This window comes from Sus scrofa, chromosome 7, assembly GCF_054392235.1.
Source record: "Sus scrofa isolate SSC_HxYL_T2T_F1_AM1 chromosome 7, Sscrofa_HxYL_maternal_Yorkshire_Landrace_v2.0, whole genome shotgun sequence".
Lineage (NCBI taxonomy): Eukaryota > Metazoa > Chordata > Mammalia > Artiodactyla > Suidae > Sus > Sus scrofa.
Genome location: NC_139389.1, coordinates 96505496 through 96526460, shown reverse-complemented (window position 1 = coordinate 96526460; position 20965 = coordinate 96505496). Strand labels below are relative to the sequence as shown.

The window sequence follows — 20965 nt, the reverse complement described above, 5'->3', positions numbered from 1 at the left end:
CAAATTTTTCATGCATCTTAATGAAGTCTAAGAGCTCGATGGTGGATGGGGCTAATTGAGGGAATGGACAGATCTTGGTCATTTTTTGCCTAGACAGTGGCCACTTTACTACAGGAAGGAAGAGATTGCTGACCTGGAAATAGATTGTAGCATTTCTACCATCCATCCATCCATCTGTCCACCCATTAACTCAGACCTTCATCAATATATATGAAGTATTTACTGGGTACCACACACAAGGCAATCTTTCATTTGATACTTTTTTCTTTCATAACTCTATTTATACTTAGAGTCATCTTTTTTTTTTTCCTTTTCATTATCTGCATCACTGACTGAGAGGTTCCAAAGACAAAGACCATTGTCATTAATTTCAGTATTATCATGACATCTCTTGCCTTGACAGTCTTTGCAAGTTTTAAGAAAGGGTTTAAGATATTCACTATTGCATGTAAAGCCTTTCTTTCTTTCTTTTTTTTGGCCACGGAGTTTCTCAGGCTAGGTGTTGAATTGGAGCTACAGCTGCTGGCCTATAGCTGTGCAGGATCCGAGCCACTTCTGCGACCTACGCCACAGCTCACAGCAATGCCAGATCCTTAACCCATTGAGCAAGGCCAGGGATCAAACCTGTGACCTTACGGGTGCTGGTTGGGTTCGTTAACTGCTGAGCCACTATGGGAACTCCTGCAAAGCACTTGTTGGCCTGCATCTTCCTATGATACCTATCTCTCTGTCCTAATTCTCTCCTGCACACCCTCCACTGCTCCTATTCACTTAAACATGTTGTTATTACTTGAGTCCTCATCTATTTGCTTATATGTGGAACACTTTATATCTTGGAGAATACCTACCTGTCTTTTAAGCTTTTGGATCTAGATAACATCATGCTCTGGTCCTCATAAAGATTTCAATAAACAATCTTTCATTTGAGGAGTTCCCGTCATGGCTCAGTGGAAATAAATCTGATTGGTAGCCATGAGGATGCAGGTTTGATCCCTGGCCGCACTCAGTGGGTTAAGGATCCGGCATTGTGGTGAGCTGTGGTGTAGGTTGAAGACACGGCTCAGATCCTGCATTGCTGTGGCTGTGGTGTAGGCTAGTGGCTACAGTCCAATTCATCCCCTAGCCTGGGAACCTCCATGTGCTTCAGAACCTCCTAAAAAAGACAAAAATAAAAAAATTTTAAAAATAAATAGATATTAAGTAAATAATTCATATCATCCTGTGTAGTAAAAAATGCCTTAGAGTTACATAGCAACATTATTTTAAAATATTCTTGGAGTTCCTGTCATGGCTCAGAGGAAATGAATCTGAATAGGAACCATGAGTTCGCAGGTTGATCTCTGGCCTCGCTCAGTGGGTTAAGGATCTCGGGTTGCCGTGAGCTGTGGTGTAGGTTGCAGATTCGGCTTAGATCTGGCATTGCTGTGGCTGTGGCATAGACTGGCAGCCGTAGCTCTGATTAGACCCCTAGCCTGGGAACCTTCATATGCTGCAAGAGCGGCCCTAAAAAAGAAAAAAAAAATTAATTAAAAAAATTCTTACATTTTTTACTTTATGTAATTCTCTGAAACACATGCTATATCAGTAGAGTAGGTATGAGCCCCATATATGATGTGAAGAAATGCAGGGTACAGGCTTTGGGAGGCTCTCCTGGCTTTACCTCTTCTTCCAAGTACTTGGTGCATTCTATTTCTCCCACCACAACAGACCCATGTGCACAACTGTTCTGACAGCATGCACTCTGAGAGCATTAACGCTGTAGCCACAAAAAAACTACACTTGTAAATCCATCTTTTGCTCTGATTCACAGATTTCTCTGCTCATGCATAAAATGTAATTTTGCATTTTTATGGATTCCAGGAGAAATCTGGCCAGTTGGAATCCCTTCATCAATTTCCTTTAACTTGGCTGAGTATTGCTGGGCAATATTCCCCAAATGGTCTGTTGCATATGTGTTAATACTTCCCATCATGCGCTCTCCTGTTCCCAAGTTTCCCATTCCCATTAAAAAAATCATATATATGGTTATGTGTATATAAATACATACGTGTGTGTGTGTGTGTATGTGCGAGAGATAGAGATTTCTGTTTATGGTTGGGGAGATGCAAGAGAAAATGGCTTTAATCTGGATTCAATTATTCAGCATGATAGATGACAAGCAAGGGACAAAACAGATGGAAAGAAGGGTGAGTAAAGAGGACAACCCACCTGATCCTAATTACATACACCTACACTTGGAAATCTTTTTGCCAGACATCTTGAATAGCTCAGGACTTGGTGGAGGAGAGTTCCCAAGCACTCCGTGTAAAAAAGCGAGCCTCAATGAAGAACAAAAAGGTCATGTGAAAAGAAATGGGGGAAGTCACTGCTTGACAAAGACACCTGGAATGGAACATTTGGCTTCCAGCTTTTTATAATTGTATATATTCCACAGATCTTGGCATCCTCTAAGGGCTTATTACATTATAGATACTACTTTAGAAAGGGAAGGTTGGAATACTTTAAACCATAATTTCCATTATTTAAAAGGGAAATTCAGAATGCATGATGCATTTAAGAATTATTAGAGCATTTAGCAAGATTCTATGTATCCATCAGGGTCATTGGTGGAGACCAGAGTTGACATGTGGTCAACTCTGAAGAATGAATATAAATCTCTGAAGCAGTAAAGCTAGAGAATAGGTGGACTCCATTTGTCAACTATCTTCTGTGTAACAGGAGCTTTTGCTTATACTTTCTCATGTGATTTTCGTGGTTCATTGAGGTATGTTTCATTATTCTCCATTTGCAGCTGGGGAAATGGAGTCTCACAGAGGTTGTGTAACTTCCCCAGGGTCACACAGTAAATGTTGTGGCAAAGATGCAGCATCATTCCCACTAGAATTTGAGTGAAGAGGAGAAGCAAGAAGTGGAGGTGGAAAGTTCCTCTTTCCTGCCTCCTCTCATTGTATATGTTGCACTCCTGCTCTGGGTCTTTTCCTTCTGTTTATTTTAAAGAGGTTTCTTTTTCTCTTTTTTTCTTTTTTGGTTTGTTTTTGTTTTTTAATCTTAGTTTTAAGAAGTTTGATTATGTTGTGTCTTTATGTGAATGTCTTTATGTTCATCTTTTTTGAAGTTCATCGAGCTTCCTGAATTTTCAGGTTTATGATTTTTGCCTGTTTTAAACATCTTCTGGCATTATTTTTTTTTAACATTTTTCAGTCCCATTCTCCAGAGCTCCTTTTGGAATTCCAGTGATACAAACATTAGGTCTTTAGCTATTGCTCTACAGAGCCTTGTGGCTCTGTTTGTTGATATTTTTCAGTCTATTTTTTTTTTTCTCTGTTGTGCAGATTGAGTAAATTCTCTTGATCTGTTTTCAAGCTCATTGATTCTATTCTGTTATCTTCATACTCCTGAGACCATCCAGCCACTTTTAAATTTTGGTTATCTTTTTAGTTCTGTTATTTTCATTTGGTCCCTTTTATAATTTCTGTCTTTGCTGAGATTGGCTTTTTTTTTTTTTAAAGGGGGTTTTGAAATTGATTGTTAGAACATGTTTTATGACAGCTATTCTAAAATCCTTAGCAGATAATTTTAACATCTGATGCATCTCAGTGTTGACATAAATTGATTGTCTTCTCTAATTCAAATGGTGATTTTTCCTGTTTCCTTGCATGGATGATGTTTTATTTTCTCCTGGATGTTTTAGTTACTACGTTAATAATCTTGATCCTATTTAAATCTTCTATTTTAGGAAGCAGTGGCTTTGTTTAGATTTATTATGTAAGTTCTAACCTACTTTTGCAGCTTGATTTCCATGTATTTCAGTGTTCAGAGCTTTTGCAGTGCTGTTTTGGTCTTGTGTGTGTGTGTGTGTGTGTGTGAGAGACTCCTAACTCAATCCCTGCTAGTGACATCTGCAGAAGTGAAAGTCACTTTGCTAGGTTACCTGCTGTTCCTGGGCCAACTTCTCTGTGTATGTGTGTGAGGGGGGCAGAAGCCACTAGATGTGATGTTCTTGTGTCACTGGCTGGGGATCAGAAAGGCACAAAAATCTCACTGCTGCTGCTGCTGCTGTCAGCAGGTTGGGCTTCAGGGCCAGGGTCCTGGCTGTAGAGTAGGGGATGGGTTGACCTGGGATTCCCTGCTCTGCTATAGATAGCTTGGACCGCTTTTTGGTTGTGGAAATGAAGGGGAAGATGGGCTTCTCTTCCCATTTTTTTAGCCAAAGAGAAGAGGCTTTTCTTTGTTTTTGTGTTTTCTCTTTGTGTGGGTTTGGGGCCTACAGGTCTCTCTACAGCCCAGTCTGTGGTATGGGGAAGATTAGACCTGAACCCAGGAAACTCACCATGGTTATGTTCCTCAAGTCTATGGTTTCTAGCCAGTTCTCCTCCTTTCCATCTTTCAAAGTTCTTTTATTATTGTCTAAATGAGTTATTTACACGGCGTTTAATTGAATAGAACAGGAAAAAGTGAGTTTATGTGATTATTTTTTCCCCAGAACCACTTGTACCTTTTTTCTTTCTATGGCCACACTTGTAGCATATGGAAGCTTCCTGGCCGGGTGTCCAATCAGAGCTGCAGCTGCCGGCCTACACCACAGCCATGGCAACACTGGAGCCCAGCCACATCTGTGATCTACACCGCAGCTTATGGCAACACTAGATCCTTAACTCACTGAGCCAGGCCAAGGATTGAACCCCACATCCTCACAGAGACAACATCTGGTCTTTAACCTACAGAGCCACAATGAGAACTCCATAGTAGCACTTTTGATAAAGAAAAAGTGTTCGTTATATTTAGGTAAACCTCTAAGGTTTGAAATAGTATGTACTGGATGGACCTGTTTTACAATATGCAAGCTATAAATATGCAGGGAAGAGTTTGAAGAAATATACAAAAAATACTTGCTTTTCTTGAGAGTAATGAGATAAATGGTGATTTTTATTCATTTTTATCTGGGTTTAAAATTAATTTTACAGTGAATATATACTAATTTTTAATCCAAAAATAAAGGTTAAGTCTTACCATTAAACTGGTCTTTTTAAAAAGATTATATTGACTGGAAAATTACATGTAATCGTAGAGGATAAGGTTCTAATTTTGACCAAAAAAAAAAAGCCTGCGGTGGGTGATACACTTGTGGTTTTTAAATCGTTAAAGTGCTGTCAAGGTAAAGAGGGATTAAGCTTTTAACATGCTTCTTCCAAAGGCAAAATTCAGAGTAAGGACAAAAAATTACAGGGAGGGTCATGTTGGCTTAACTTAGAGAAATTTTTGAAACAAATTTTGCCCAACAATGGCATGATCACTTGTTATGTGTAATGTAGAGATAGTTTTGTGTGATGGAAAATCCTCCAAGAGGGCAAAGTATCTTTTCTGACATGTGCATCCCTTGCATTGTAATTATCTGGTATACTAGGTGAGAATGCTTTATCAAAACTTGACTGTTGATTGTCAAATACATTTGTCATGCTTGGAGAAAATTAAAGTCCAAGAGAGTAAACGTTTACTAGTACAGCTTTCCTATTTATTTTTCCTTTGAAAGGCCACACACGTTGATTCTCTCCTGGTGCCAGTGATATGGGTTCGAGCTCCATTTTGGAGGTACAGGATGGTGGATAAACTTTATTTCACCTCCCATTGTGAAAGAAGAAAACTGGTCCTCACTCCAACATCCAAATCTTTATCTTTTTAGCAACTAGGTGAGGCGTCTTTCCTTAACATTTTCTTTTGTTTTTAACAAGTTTAAGTAGCTCAAGAGGGTCCCCTAGATTTTAATTTATGGAAGAGACATAGGGCAGTGAGACTAGGAACATCATACATAGGAGAGTGAGAGCACTTAATTTAAATGTCTGTGCTGTCACCTGTTCCCCATATGATATTGAGTTACCTCCTCCACCATGCTCCTTGTATATAACCCAGTACCTGAGGCATTCCACTGATGCTTGCTTAGGGAGCAAAGGAGTATGTGAATCTGTACAATACTGTGGTTGATCCATGCTAGTGGCTGTGCTTAGGGGTGAACCCAGGGGACCAGCTGATTGTTTCAGGACCCTTCATGTCATATGTCACAAAAAAGAGTGACACAGAAAAGAGTTGCAGTGAGAACCATGTGTGTAATGTTTTGCAAAAACCAACACACAGACAAAACCATGTGGCAGAGGATTGACTTTGAAGAGGAACTGTGTGAAGTAGAAAATCAGTCTCTTTGGTTCATTTCAAATAGAGCTTTACCAACTCTACCTGTCTAGTTTTTCCATTATGTATTTGAGCTATTTAAACATCTCCTTTAAGAGCTAGAAAAGCCAAGGCCACATTTCAGTATCAATAGAAAGAGCCATAGGCCTCAGTCTGTAAAAAAGATGAAAGGAGCTTTGAGCCTACAGACTTTGCCTGCATCAAAAGAAAATATTGGGTGTTACTTTGAAAACACGTGGATCTTAAAATCCTTTAGTTCTTATGATGAGCTGAAAGCCTGCTCTGTCTCTATGCTGGGAGCTCTAACAGCTAGAGCTGGCATGAGAGGCTGTGGATGGAGAGGCCTGCAGGAGCAATACAGAAGGTCCCTGGGTATCTTCCCAAGGTAGCTGCTCTTTCTCTGCTTCTGTTCTCAGGGGATCCCGCCTGTATCCTTTCTTTTCTTTCTATAAGTGTTTTTTTCCTCCCCCCCCGCCCCGAAGACTTCAAGACCTTTTTATTGACATAGAATAAATTTGATAACTTTTTACAAAGTGAACTCATAGGTCTAATCCACACTCAGACCAAGGGAATTTGGTGTTTACTGGGACCAGAATTGCTCTCCTCCAGCCCCCTTTCAGCTGCTTCCCTCAAAAGGTACTGGGCTAACTTCTAGCACAGATTAGCTTTTCTTTTTTTCTTTTTTTTTTTTTTGAAATTTATGTAATTGGAATCATATAGTAATAAGCACTGTTTTGTGCCTCACTTAAAAAAATTGAAATATGATTGATTTACAATGTTCAGTTCAGATATACAGCATAGTGATTCAGTTTTACCTCTATTTATCATCTATCTATCCGTCTATCATCTGTCCTTCTAAATGAAAGTTGTAGTATCTACACTTTTCCTTGGATTTTTAAAAACTAAATATTTGGAGGAATAAGTTTAGATTTACAGAATATTTACAAACGTGACACAGAGTTTCTCTATACTCCTTTTTTTTTTTTTTTTTTTTTTTTTTTTTGTCTTTTTGCTATTTCTTGGGCCGCTCAGGCTTTGGGTCTAATCGGAGCTATAGCTGCCAGCCTACGCCAGGGCCACAGCAACACGGGATCCGAGCCGCGTCTGCAACCTCACAGCAACGCCGATTGTTAACCCACTGAGCAAGGGCAGGGACTGAACCCGCAACCTCATGGTTCCTAGTCGAATTCGTTAACCACTGCGCCACGACAGGAACTCCGAGTTTCTCTATACTCTTTACCCAGTTTCTCCTAGTGCATCTGGAAGTGTATGAGGTGGTGTCACCTTGATTTTAACTGACTTCCCCAGTGATTAATATGAGACCTTTTAATAGGTTTATTGGCCACTTGAATATCTTCTTTTTTGTGAAGTGCCTGTTAAGTTCCTTTGCTCCTTTTTTTCCTATGAGATTGTCTTTCTTTTAAAAATTGTCTTATTGTAGTTTTTTTAAAATTTCAGGATGTAAGTCTTTTGTACATATATGTATATATACATGCATATCTTTTCCATCCTAGAAAAGAAGTAGGCAGCCTGCATTTTTTTTTTTTTTTTTTTTTTTTTTTTTTTTGATCTGACTCATGATGAAGTCCTGGAGCAATGGGATGGGAACAGGATTTGGAATCACCATGCTGTGTTTGACTATGTTTACCATTGACTGACATTTTACCTTGTACAATAACTTCGAACCTATGGTGGGGATATATATACATATTTTTAACTGCACTCAGGGCATATGGAAGTTCTCAGGCTAGGGGTCAAATTGGAGCTGTAGCTGCCGGCCTACATCACAGGCACAGCAACATGAGATCTGAGCCATGTCTGCAACCTACACCTTAGCTCACAGCAACACTGGATTCTTAACCCACTGAAGGAGGCCAGGGATTGAACACGCATCCTCATGGATATTAGCCGGGTTCATTAATTGCTGAGCCACGACAGGAACTCCTGGTGGGAATTTTTAAGAGAAGAAGAAACAGACCACCAACATCATCTGAGGATTGTATGAAATGGCATTTGTAAAGCACCTTATAAGAGGTGTTTGGCTTACAGGAACACAACCAATATACCCCCTTCCCAATGTCTACCCCGTGCTGGGGGATTCTTATCATAAAAATAAGAATAATACATAAATTACATTCTTCCATCAAGGTAAAGTGAAATAAATGAGTCTATGGAAATGCTTTGTAAACACACAAAAAATGCAAATCTAAGAGAAATCTTTGCTGATTTAAACTAGTATGACTGTTGCTCTGTACTCCTGCCCTGCTTTTGTTTTTCTTCAAAGTATTTATTAATACTAAGATTTAAAAATTGTCTTTTGGAGTTCCTGCCAAAGCTCAGTGGTAACGAACCTGACTAGTATCCATGAGGATGTGGGCTTGATCCCTGGCCTTGCTCAGTGGGCTAAGGATCTGGTGTTGCCATGAGCTGTTGGGTAGGTCGAGGAATGGCTTGGATCTGGCATGGTTGTGGCTAGGCTGGCAGCTGCAGCTCTAATGCAATCCCTAGTCTGGGAACTTCTGTATGCCACGAATGTGGCCCTAAGAAGACTAAAATAAAATAAATTAAAAAGTCTTTCTCCAAAAGGGAAGGAACTTATTTATTATTATATCTCTATAGCATATTAGCACATTGTACAACAAAAATTTATAGAATAAATGAATACTATATGTTTTTTTGCTGTTATGTTGCTGTGGTTGTTATTGTACAAATTGAATTGTTTTTATTCTTTCACTTTTACAATGATAACCTCAACTCTTCCCTCTTCTCAGAGACAGACACACTTCTATCTCCTTCAACATTGTATTAGATTTATTAATTTTTGCATTCATTCAATATACAATATTCAAGATTCTCCTAAATTCTCCTTCACCCCCATTATGTCAGAATCTCTGGCAGGTTTCCTTAGCTTAAGACAATCACAAAAGCATGAAAAACCTAGGCTGCTTATCTCCTTGTGACTCACTATCTACCCAGATGAACTTGACCGGGGAATTAAATATGGTCACTTTAACATTTATCTACACAAGAAAGGCACTGTTATCTATTGATCTGAATGGGTATATTTACTCTTTCATTTCATTTCATGCCCAGTACTATAGTTATCAATTCGGAGCCATTTCCATTTCAAGGCTTTTACTTATTTGGAGTGTCTTCTGGTAACCTTTGTGATAACTACATCAAATGTTATCAAGCTTTGCAGCCTATGGCCCTTTTAATCACCATTATAATTCTTATACTGAATATTACTTAAAGCAAATTTTATCTTTTATTTGAATAAAATGTGACTTCATAAATATTTAACTTTTGGGGAACATGGTCCATGCTAAAGAAGATAACACTGTATGTTAATAAACTTACTATGGAATCTCCACTCATTTACTCTTTGAGAGGGGAAAAAAATTAAATTAAAAAAAATTGTCCTATTCACTGTTCCTCAAGCATAACATGACATTTCCTACCTCCACAACATTGCCTTGGTTTATTAATTGTTTAAGAAATTCCTCTAACCTCAAAATGTTTTTTTTTTTTTTTTTTTTTTAATCTTACCATAGATTATCTACTGGTCCTTCAGAACTGAACTAAAATGTCATCTCCTCCATAAAATTTCTTCAGGGCTTCAACTGAAATTATTCTGTCCTTCCCTTAGGATTATATAACTCTTCCAATAATTTATTTTAAAAGGGTTTTTATTGAAGAATCTTTTTCTGGACAAGGACATATAGAGCATTCATGTTGGCTAAACACATCATACATTTCAACTATAGTATGATATGTCTCCATGTCACCCACAATAGCAATATTCAAAATACAATGACCCAAAACATTGATAAACATGGGGATTTGTTTTTGAAGCACCACTTTGCTAATTATGGGACGACCATGAGGTCTGGTTTGTCCTCTGTCCCTCTGCAAATATTCTGGATCAGAATTGCCTATGGTCGCATTATTGATCCATAAGCTATAGCTTTTATTTTACTGTGTATTATTTAATGAATTAGCTGTATTCATTATTGATCCATAAGCTATAGCTTTTATTTTACTGTGTATTATTTAATGAATTAGCTATATTTACTGTGTATTATTTAATGAATTAGCTGTTTACCTTAGACTTAGAAGTTATGTCATTCCATGTTTTTCTCTCAGTGCGTGATTTTCATGACAGCCTCAAGGAGCTGTTCTGGGCTGTACAGCCAAGTGCCTTATTCAGAACTGTCAGTGAGAGCCTCCCACAGCTAATCAATGGATATACATCAACACTGGTCAGGGCATCTTTTGACACCTTCTCTCCCTAGACTCCGCACACCCATGTTGGCTTAGCATCCTCATCTGTGAAAAAAACCAATAAAAAGACCACTTCTCACAGCTGTGGGAAGTATATAATGGGATGGCATGCAAATACAAGCACACATGGTGAACTGTGAACTGTTATCCAGGGTGAGGCCCCAGGAGTGGTCTGGTGAGATCATGCCCATCTCTCTCCCAACCCCAGTTAAACTTTCTGTTTAATTTTGCATTTTTAGAATGATCAAACCTTACCTTTGGTATGTGTTTCTTTGGAAGAAAAATGAGCAGCCTCAGCAGACTCATCTGCGAAAAGGTGATCTTTAGATTAAGAGAACGTTTTAGGGAAGTGGGATGCGATTATGAGAGCTGGGAAGGTGTAGGGATGGAGAGCCAGCTCTGGGTGGCTGCTGCCCCATTTGGAGGGCAGGCCCATGGAGGCTTTGTGCGATGACTCCTGCTTCCCTGGCAGGTGGAGCTGTTTGCTGGCTCGCACGCTGGCTCACATGGATTGGCACCACTGGGTGGCTAAGACTTGGCTGCAGCTTGAGTCTACCCACTTGGCTTTTTAAGAAAGCTTTCCCATTCTGACTTGGATGGACTCTGTACCCAGGACAAAAGCTGCCTCTGAACATTTAATTACTGAGGTTTATTTTCTTCTCTGGGAAGGAACATGGACTCTGAGCTTAATCATCTCTTTGGCAGGTAGCGCACAGCTTCCCTATTAATTAATCTTTAATATCATTTATTGGCTGTCTGCATGATGACAAGGAAAAGAGTAAACACTGCCTGAAAATCAATCGAATTCTCATCTGAATCAGCATTTAGTGCTTGTGGTGAATAAAAACAATTACAAGCTTTTCACTGGCTGGACTTCCGGTACTGGCTGATAAGACTATTGAACAGAAAAAAAAAAAAAAAAAAAACTCAGACAACCATCCTACTGCAGATGGACTAAATGAAAGTTTTCTATGCCACCAGAACCCCCTCTTGAAATTGGCTCATCAATTTGCTGTGGATCAGGGATGAGACTGGAAAGCCAGTATCATAAGCTCAAGGTTTTCCCCCAAACACACTTATTTCTCTTTGTATTAATTTTGCAGTTTTGGTTTAAAATACTTTAAATCAAATCTCCATCCTAAGCAGACTCATTGATGAGCCATTTGGTTGTGGTCACCTGCTATCCTTATAGCCATAGTAGAGTCTTAGTATAGAATAGAAGCTGACACATTGAGAGCCCTGGGCCAGCAGAGTCAGCATCCCCTGGCGGGGAGCATGGTTAGAAATGCAAACCTTTAAGCCACACCCCCAAATGACTGAATCAGAAACTCAGGGGTTGGGGCCAGGATTTGTGTTGAAAGGAGCTTTCCAGGGAATTCTAATGTGAACCGATGCTGGGAACCACTGTACAGAGCACCACAGTTTCCATTTCATATAAACAAGAGGGCCTTTCGTCACTGAGGGGACCTACTCGATGAGGCGATGTGTAAGAGGCAACTTGTTTTAATGGGGGGTGACTCCACTTGACTCCCTGATAAAATGTTGTGAGAAGTAAATTGTTTTTTCTTGGCCTCAGATGCCCCTGTAACATTTGGCCTTGAGCAGCTTCTGACCTCCAGGAGTGCAAATGGCCATTTCAATTTTTTCAGTTTCCATTGTTGTTCCTAGTTTACTAAGGTAAATAATTAGGGCCTGGGAACTGACTTCTAAGAAAAGAGGAAACTTCTATTCCACATGAGAAAGAAAAAACTCCCATATTGAGCACTCTGTTCAAGAAAGGGGAGTGATGCTCCCTCCCTCAGGGGTCATTGTGATTCCCTACACTCTCTGCTAGCACCTCTTCTGTCACAGGGTGACCCAGACTCTCCTCTTTAAGGGGCTTGAGCACATGGTCACTAGGCCTTTCTTATACCATGAATGCTTCTCTTGCCCACGTACTGCCACAACTAGGCAGGGGAGTATTAAAAAGGTCCAGTGATTCAACTAGGTTTCCAGGATCTGTTCTCCTACCTGCATTATGTAACAATATTTCAACATCTTCCTCAAGATTTGGGTCCGTAATTAATTTCCTAGCAATCTGGTCTCTTGGCACAAGGAAACTGAAAGGCTTATAGATTAATGGAACTCTTGCTACATCCCCAGATAGATGCATCCTCCATCAAGGGAATCAGAACCTCTAGACTAAAAAGCCTACATTTATGTGGATGAGAGAGAAAAACTAACTCCCTGCTGGGAGTGATGATAAGTGGAGTTGCTCCTACTTCTACTCCTTAGTTCTCAGACCTATGTATTCTGCCAGGTGGAACACAGAATGGTATAATGGATTTAGGGCATATACTAGGTCTTGGAGGGTGGTACCCATACTTAAAGGTGTCATCTCCAAGATGGTGCCTCAGCTATGTCTTCGAAAGGTTGTTCTATGGCTTTATTATACTTGAAGTTTCTAGGTGATATGGTGTAAAATGAATAGATCCCATGATTTTGTGTCAACTACTTCACCTCCTTGGCTATAAAGTAGCGTCCTAGTCTTATGAAATGTTGAAGAGGATCATTTATCAGTAGATCAAACACTGTATAAGCCATTACATTTTGATGCTACTAAATCCTGAAGTCAGGAGGGCAAATATCTATTTAGAATATGTGTCAATCTCAGTTAACATAAATTAAAGGGATCCAATATAATCAACTTGCCACTAAGTGGCTGATAACTAGTCTCTGGTGTCATATTTGGAGCTTGGCATTGGTCTCTATAACCAGCAGGTTAAACTTGCTACAGCATCATTCCTATAACAGCATTGATGAGTGAGAATCCAGACTGTTGGATCCATGCATAGTCTCTACCTTTGCTACTTTGGCTGTTGTCTTAGTGTAACCACTGGATCAGAATTTAGGTTGTCAACTGGTCAAGTCTTTTAGTCCATTTGGTTGTTTAGTGTTTCTTCTATGATCAGTGTTGAGCATGAACATACAGAACAAAGATGTCACTGTGCTCCATCCCATGTTCATTAACATATCTCTTCCACAGATTGCTTTGTCCTCATATGCTCCTAACCAACCTGCTGAGTCATTTGCCACTGCCATCTTTAAGCAGAGAGTTCCTAGCCTTATCAAGGTAGGTCCACATCCCAGGATCTCATTCTTTTCCAATCAGCATCCTGAAAATAATTTAATGGACTTTCCAAGATTGGATTTCAACCTTCTCTGGAGCTTAGCTGAGATTATAATTAATTCCTTGTCCTGATCCTCAGTTTTTTCCTGCTGCCTGGATATAGGAGGTGAATATCTCTTCATATGCTGCCAAGGAGGACCTCTGTCATTCTGTCTAAAATTAGTAGTTACTCACCATCAGTCTTTCCTTGTCTTTCTCTGATTCACCAAGAGCCCCAGCAACAAACATCGGATTTCATTGTCCTTAAAATTGCCGATTCTCATGAAATCCTCACACACCTGCGATATTGTACTTGCCCTACATTTACTATGTACACCAATATATTTTCTTCTAAATGTACTCTATCCCAGTCCACCACCAGGGGAAGTTTTAACAGCAATCTTGCTACAGCATACATGGGGGCTGTCAATTCCACCTCAACTATCAGTGGGTGTGCTCCTCATTGCCAGTCAGCAGAGAAGTGGTAGAAACCCGAAACCCCATTTTGGTTTTTGCTTCCGAGGGCCAATTCTCTTGTGCCTTGTGTTTGGCTCCCTGGAAGAGTCTTCTCTGAGACTGAAGTGGACATTTGTGTGTGGTTAGCTTATTGGAAAGTTTCTTAAGGAGCATTAAACTGTAATGGACTGAGGGAGGTAAGATTAGGTAGGAGGAGAGGTTGAACTCCAATGTAGGTGTGACAGATAATTCCAGAGGGAAAATTGGGAAGTGTTACCAAAATAAAGAGGGGTTATGGCTAGGCAGCTCCAAGTAACAAATGCCCCATATATATATATCTTTCCTAGATAGAATTTTCTTTTCATCTTCTTGAGAAGCGTACATTATGTAGATTTTAAAATATGGATATATATTTGCAGTCAGCTCTTCCATATCATGTAACCTCTCAGAATGGCCATACTTAGCAATTACTGTTGTGTGTATGTGGTGTGTGGGTGTGTGTGTGTGTGTGTGTGCACGTATGTGTTTGATCCTATTTACATAAGCATCAAGCCACCCTCTGGATTTCAACAGGAGCAAAACCACTTTGGATTGAAGGTTTTTCTATTTACTTGTTTTTGCTTGCGGGGTTAGCCTCTCTAAGTTAATTATGCTTGCTTTTCCAAGAGAATAATATGCTCTCAGTCTGGGATAATTAGGCTGTCTAATTAACCTTTAAAAAAAAAATCAAAACATGGCTTTCTAGTGGCTATATCCCTTCATTAGGTTAGTTTGGCTCATCTTAACTGGCATAGTTAATATTGCTGATTTGCATATCTTTCCCCATGGTATTTAGCACCATAACTTGTAATAAAAACACATTTTAGAGCACACTGGAGATTGACTTCATAAAATCGGCTATATCACGAGAGATCCTTACATTGGCTACGGCACTACCTTCATATTTACTGCAAGACACTTAAAAGCACAATTTAAAGTGGGAAAAGCTTTTTTGAGTAATCATTTTTAAATAATTAGCTTAGGGATAATTCGGAAACTATCACTCGCAGCGCTTTAATAATGTAAAGTAAGCTATTTCTGGAAATGTTAATGGAAAGCAAACTCCTTAGAGATTGCAGAGAGTTAAAAGATCTGTAAGAATGGCTATTAATTATGGCCCAAAGCTCTTTTTCTGTTATTAGGTATTGCAGTTATAAAGCAAGATAATGTAGCATTTAGAATTCATGGTACCTCTCCCATTAGACCCAGAGATAATCTCGGCCACCATGGAATTCAGGCTTTGGTAAAAAGCAGGCATGTCACAAAGGTTTTTTTGTTTTTTGTTTTTCTTTTACTTAAACATTTGTTGTACCTGCATGCAATTTCCTTTGACTTAAATAGGGAGTATGCAACAAATACTCAGGATTAAATTAGCAAATGTACTATATTCAGACATTCCAGTATTAAAACAACTAAAATAATTATACTTTCCAGGACTAGCTTTTCCTTTCACTACATTAAAGAAAAACCTACATTTTATTATATTGATGCAGAAATACATAGAGCAGGATCCATGTGGCTGCTGCACCTGCCCACTTGTGACAAGGTTGAAGTGTTTCAAGGTTTGTCTACTTTCCCCATCCCCCTTCCCCCTCTGGTCCAATCCAATCATTTTCTCCTTGAATGGAGTTGCAAGGATTGCATTTGGGATGCATCTTAAATGTACCTGTCGGTACTGTCTTTTTTTTCCCCAGGGCATCTACCTGGTACCCAAACCTGTGATAAGACATCACGTCCCAGAAATCTGATGGACTCACCAGCCCCAGCCCTTCCCCTCTTGTTTTGCTGAGAAGCAGGAATGTTTCTGACCTTGGTCTCTCTACATCCTGGCTTTGACGTGTCAGAATCACAGGTGTTATCTAATAGGGCTATTTTTTATAAGTGCTTCCTATCCTAAGTGGGGCTCACTTGTTTAAAAAATGCATCCAGTAATCAACTAGAGGTTTAATAGTGTGCAGGAAGCATACATGATGATTTAATAGAGTGTGTAACAAACAGGATTTCCCTTTCAGGTGTGAAAGCAAAAAGGAGAAAAGGGTCTGATAATAGCTTTCAGTCTGTTCTGCTTATCTACACCTCTGACTATTTTAAAACAAAAGAGCTGTAAATCCTTCTTCTGTACATACTTCTATCTGATATATGCTTTCTTAATGGGCAAGCTTTTTGAAACAAGAGGGTTCCTTTGGAATCAACTACTGTTTGTTCTTTCCTTCTTCTCCCTAGCTGCACCAAAGCTATGGTATCAACTAGAGATTTGTTATTTGAGAAAAGTTATAATGTTTGCCAACAAGGGCCTTACCTAATCTCATTGCACTCACACTAGGGGTATACATGTGTAAAATTAAGTCGATTGGTTTGATGTCTGCCCACCTGCTTATTTTTATCTGTAGACAACATTCCCCATCACACAACACATTAATGGCTGCTATCAAGGGCTTACTGTAATATACAAGACACTGTCTCTTTGATAGTTCTGCAAATACTCTGTTAGCAGGGATCAAAAAGTCAGATTTAATAGCCTGCCAGATTTATCCCAGGAAAGTGAAATCTGACTGGAAAAAAATTGTAATCTTTGACTGTGGAGAATGGAGGTGTTATTGATGGACTCAGATTTTGCTGGGAGAAGAAGCTTTGCAGTATCATACTGGGCTCTATTCCAGCATCTCCTGCAGAAGCACCTATCAATGTGCAGTATGTATTAGAATGAAGAATGATTTGGGATATAAATGAAAGTTAAAAGAGTGAAAATATCAGTCCATCAGTCACCATCAAGAAATGACTAATTTGAGGGGTTCCCACTGTGGCACAGGGGGTTAGGGATCTGGCATTGCCCCCGCTGGGACTTAGGTTGCAGCTGTGGCTCAGTTTTGACTCCTGGCCCAGGAACCTCAATGTGATGTGGGTGTGGCTGAAAAAAAATGAAAAATGAAATGACTAATTTGAGAACCTTCCCAAACAATCTTTTTTGTTGTTTTAAAACAAATAGGTACTATCTCATTGTTTGAATAAAAAAGAAAGCAATAGAGGGAGGAAATAAGCTCTAAAAACCTCAGTTGTTGAGATTACAGGTGCATATATGCACATTCATCCATTTTGTATTACATATATATTTTAGCACCTACTATTTTCAAGGTGTTGAAGATACCATAGTGAGTAAGACAGACAGGTCTCTCATTTGGAGTCTACTGAGAAAAACAGTGAAGAACTGGACATAAAAATAAATAAGATAATTTAAAGCACCTAGTACATGCTAATTAAATAATTTTTAACTACAGGAAGAGAAGTGATAAAATGCTGCTAAAAATTAAGAACTTGATATGATTGAAAACCTCAGCTAGAAGTGGGAAGCAAAGGTCGCTGGTAGGAACACTGTATCTGTTGAGCAGAGAGCTGCTCTTAGGCATCTTTGATTCATTTCATGTGCATTTATGGAGGACCAACCATAATAAAACAATACATAATAGGTGTTTATATTGCTGAAGAGTCCTTGCTTAGCTGTTATTTTGTTTCAAATAGCAAGAACTTTCCTCCAACCAATGCTTCCATTCTTTCCTCAGGTAGAGTTGAAAATTGCAAGAAAGTCCATCAAAAACAGGCACCCACTCAGGGTTTTGCATATCCAAGGAGAATATGGTTTTGTCCCCATCTTCTAGGAGCAAAGCCAGTAATGCAAATGTATAACTGTTAAATTATGGAGTGAGAGCTCTACACAGAAGATTCAAAAAAATTGAATACTCTCAAAAATTACAACTCTGGAACTTGGTTTTATGTGAATGTGTTGTCACAACCAACTTGTAAGGAAGCAATCAGGGCTGTTTGTGTAATGTTATAAATGTTTGGTGAACCCTGCTCATAATTAAGTTGTACACAGTAATATGGAAACTTAATGTGTCTGTCATAGCGTATTAGAGAACTTTTATAGCACACCGCAATCAATAGCGTCATGATATTCCGCATGCATTTTCTCATTCTTTCTTCCTCACAAGGGATGGTTGGACCTTGAGGATCCTGATATTTCTCCAAATGAAGTGGCTAGGGCATAATATCTGGGAATCAAGGTACGGGCTTCCCTGAACATTTGGGGCAAGTGTGTAAATGGAGTCCCAGCATCCATATGTCTAATTATTGAAAAGTTACATATCACAAAAACAAATTTGACAAGCTTGCCTTCACTATGACAAAATATGTGTACAGCTACGTTTTTATTTGACTCAAAGTTGATGAAATATCAAACACTACTAAACTTAATTATTGCATATGTCTGGGTGTTGTTTTGAGGAGCCACGGATGTTTGCCTAAGCAATTGTTTTATGTTGCAAAATGTTCCCCCGCCAACTTATGCAACTGCTGTGAATATTGCATTAATTTGAAAAAAACTCTGGAATAAAGAATTGAAACCAAAGAGGAGCAAGAAACTGGACACTCAGCATTATTGGGAAATGAGAATTCATTTTGTAAGAGCCCACTGCACTTAGAGCTAAGAAGACAGATGAGACAAGTTAATTATTTTGTCTTTCCTCTTATCAAAGTGTTCTCCTCTGTCAAATCACTTCCATTCTCCGAAGCAGCCCTTCCCTCACTTGAGAACCACCCAAACTCTCATAGCATTTCAATGCAGTTCTTTTTATAGAGGGCAAGAGATGTTGGAACACATTTTTCTGGGTCCAAATAGTGCTAGTCACGTGAGCACTTGTTTAGGGTTCTGAATCTCTCCGTGCAAATACTGAGTGCCAGATCCAAAATGGCGAAGGTGCCCATGTATCTTCTCAGATATGTATTTTTCAGTATGTTGATAATATGTGGATCCCTCTAAAAACATGTCACATAAAGGGGACTCTCTCGTATAATCAAAGGGGGTGATACCTATTTGGGTGCTATGCCAGAGTTATAATCTACTCCAATGCCATAATTATTTTAAAAATTGAGAAATAGCAGGGTAATTACTATTTGATGTATACTGTATATTTGTATACAGCCTAGTTATTGAGTAATATAATTTTAGAAGTGTCCAATTATTTTTCAATCATTCTGTGTAAGGAATAGTCCCATCCAGAGGAGGCAGTCATGTCTGTGGGCAGGGAGGGAGGTTTCTCAAAGCGGTGGTCCTTGGACTGTTTCTTTTTCCTTCCTTCCTTTCTTCCTCGTTCTTTCTTTCCTCCCTCTTCCTCTCTCTCTTCCTCTCTCTCTCTTTCCCTTTCCTTCCTTCCCTCCCTCCCTCCCTCCTTTCTTTCTTTCTTTCTTTCTTTCTTTCTTTCTTTCTTTCTTTCTTTCTTTCTTTCTCTTTCTTTCTTTCTTTCTTTCTTTCTTTCTTTCTTTCTTTCTTTCTTTCTTTCTTTCTTTCTTTCTTTCTTTCTTTCTTTCTTTCTTTCTCTCTTTCTCACTTTCTCTCTTTCATCATTTTGGGGCTGCACCCACGGCATACGGAAATTCCAAAGCTAGGGGTCAAACTGGAGCTGCAGCTGCCAGCCTACACCACAGCCACAGCAATGTGAGATCCAAACCGCATCTGCGACCTACACCACAGCTCACAGCAACACCAGATCCTTAACCCACTGAGGGGGCCAAGGATGGAACCCGCATCCTCATGGATATTAGTTGGGTTCATTACTGCTGAGCCACAATGGGAACTCTTCCTTGGGCAGTTTCTTGAAGGAGGAGTAAAACTTACACAGGTGAACACAGGCAGGGAGGCAATTCTTGGCCAAGGGAAAACAATACACAAAGCATCACTTGACGTTCCATCCAAGCAAGTGCAGGTACTTTGGTATGGCTGAGTGTAGGAAGCGGAGCTGGAAGAAGAAGGTGAAAGCTAATGTTACTATTCAAATGAGAGCTGAGGCAGCACCAGGGGCAGGTTGACAGACATTAGTTATAGGGGCTTCTACACACTGGCTGGGGGGGGCAGGGTTCTATAGTGCCCCATGCTCCAGCCTCTGTTTGAAGCCAGTGTGGATTTGGCAATACCTCAGCTAACAGATGTTTAGCTGCATGTTAGTACGACCTCACCTTAAGCCCTCATCGGTAAGATTCAGTGTGATTCCAGATGTTAGCAGAATGTACAGTCCATTCACTGCACAGACCCAAGGCATGTGTGGAATTTTTCAAAGGCAGCAGATCTTCATACTAGGTGGCCTTCCTGTGCTCATTCTGGAATGGAAAATTAATAACCCCTTGGAATTGTTCATTATGAGATTTGAGTAAAGAAAAGATAATTAAATCTCCCAGTGATGGACTTGCTGATTCCTCTGATTCAGAATGATTAAGATCAGCTGGTCAAGGGCACGAGAAGGGCTCCCCCCTCCCCAAAGGGGGAGCGCACTCTGCATCTGCCCACCTGCCTGCTCAGTTGAGGATGTCTTTAGGGACTTGGAGGGAATGACCCCAGCTGGCTCTTCACCCTAGTTTGTTCTCCTTGGAGCCCTGAGAGTGGGGGTGCTTTGCAATCACATTGTTGCTCCAGTGCACTGAAGTCTGGGTTCCCAGCAGTGCAGGTGGCCTCAGGTTTCCCCTAGAGCTTTGACTGACTCGTTCTCTCTTTTCCTTTCTCTTACACCATGTCTCATTTGAATACTTTTCTATGCCTTTAATAAAAACCTAAAGAATAACCAAAGCAAGCAGGGAATTTTAAAAACCACAGTGGCAGATTCTGAATACACACACACACACAAAATAAAATAAAAAATAAAAACAAATGAAAAAAAGAAAGAGAGAATGTCAAAGGTGAGGCTATTCCAAAAAAAAAAAAAAAAAATTCTCTGGAGTTCTCGTCGTGGCTCAGTGGTTAATAAGCCCAACTAGTATCCATGAGGATACAGGTTTGATCCCTGGCATTGCTCAGAGTTAAGGATCGGGTGT

At 39.6% G+C, this 20965-nt stretch overlaps 1 protein-coding gene across 7 annotated transcripts in view; it reads left to right on the top strand.

Annotated features, from left to right (window-relative positions):
- The window catches only part of LOC106504493 (uncharacterized), a 759489-nt gene that overhangs the window by 388689 nt on the left and 349835 nt on the right, over nucleotides 1–20965 (top strand). For 6 of the 7 annotated variants that reach the window (XR_014809320.1, XR_014809322.1, XR_014809321.1 and 3 more), the window contains one exon: nucleotides 13493–13579. The exons of the other annotated variant lie outside the window; for it this stretch is intronic. Coding sequence is in view for 1 of the 6 variants with exons in the window: in XM_084967039.1 (XP_084823165.1) it covers nucleotides 13493–13579 (87 nt within the window). In the remaining 5 variants the exon portion in view is untranslated. The remainder of the gene's footprint in view (nucleotides 1–13492; nucleotides 13580–20965) is intronic. 7 annotated transcript variants of the gene reach the window in all.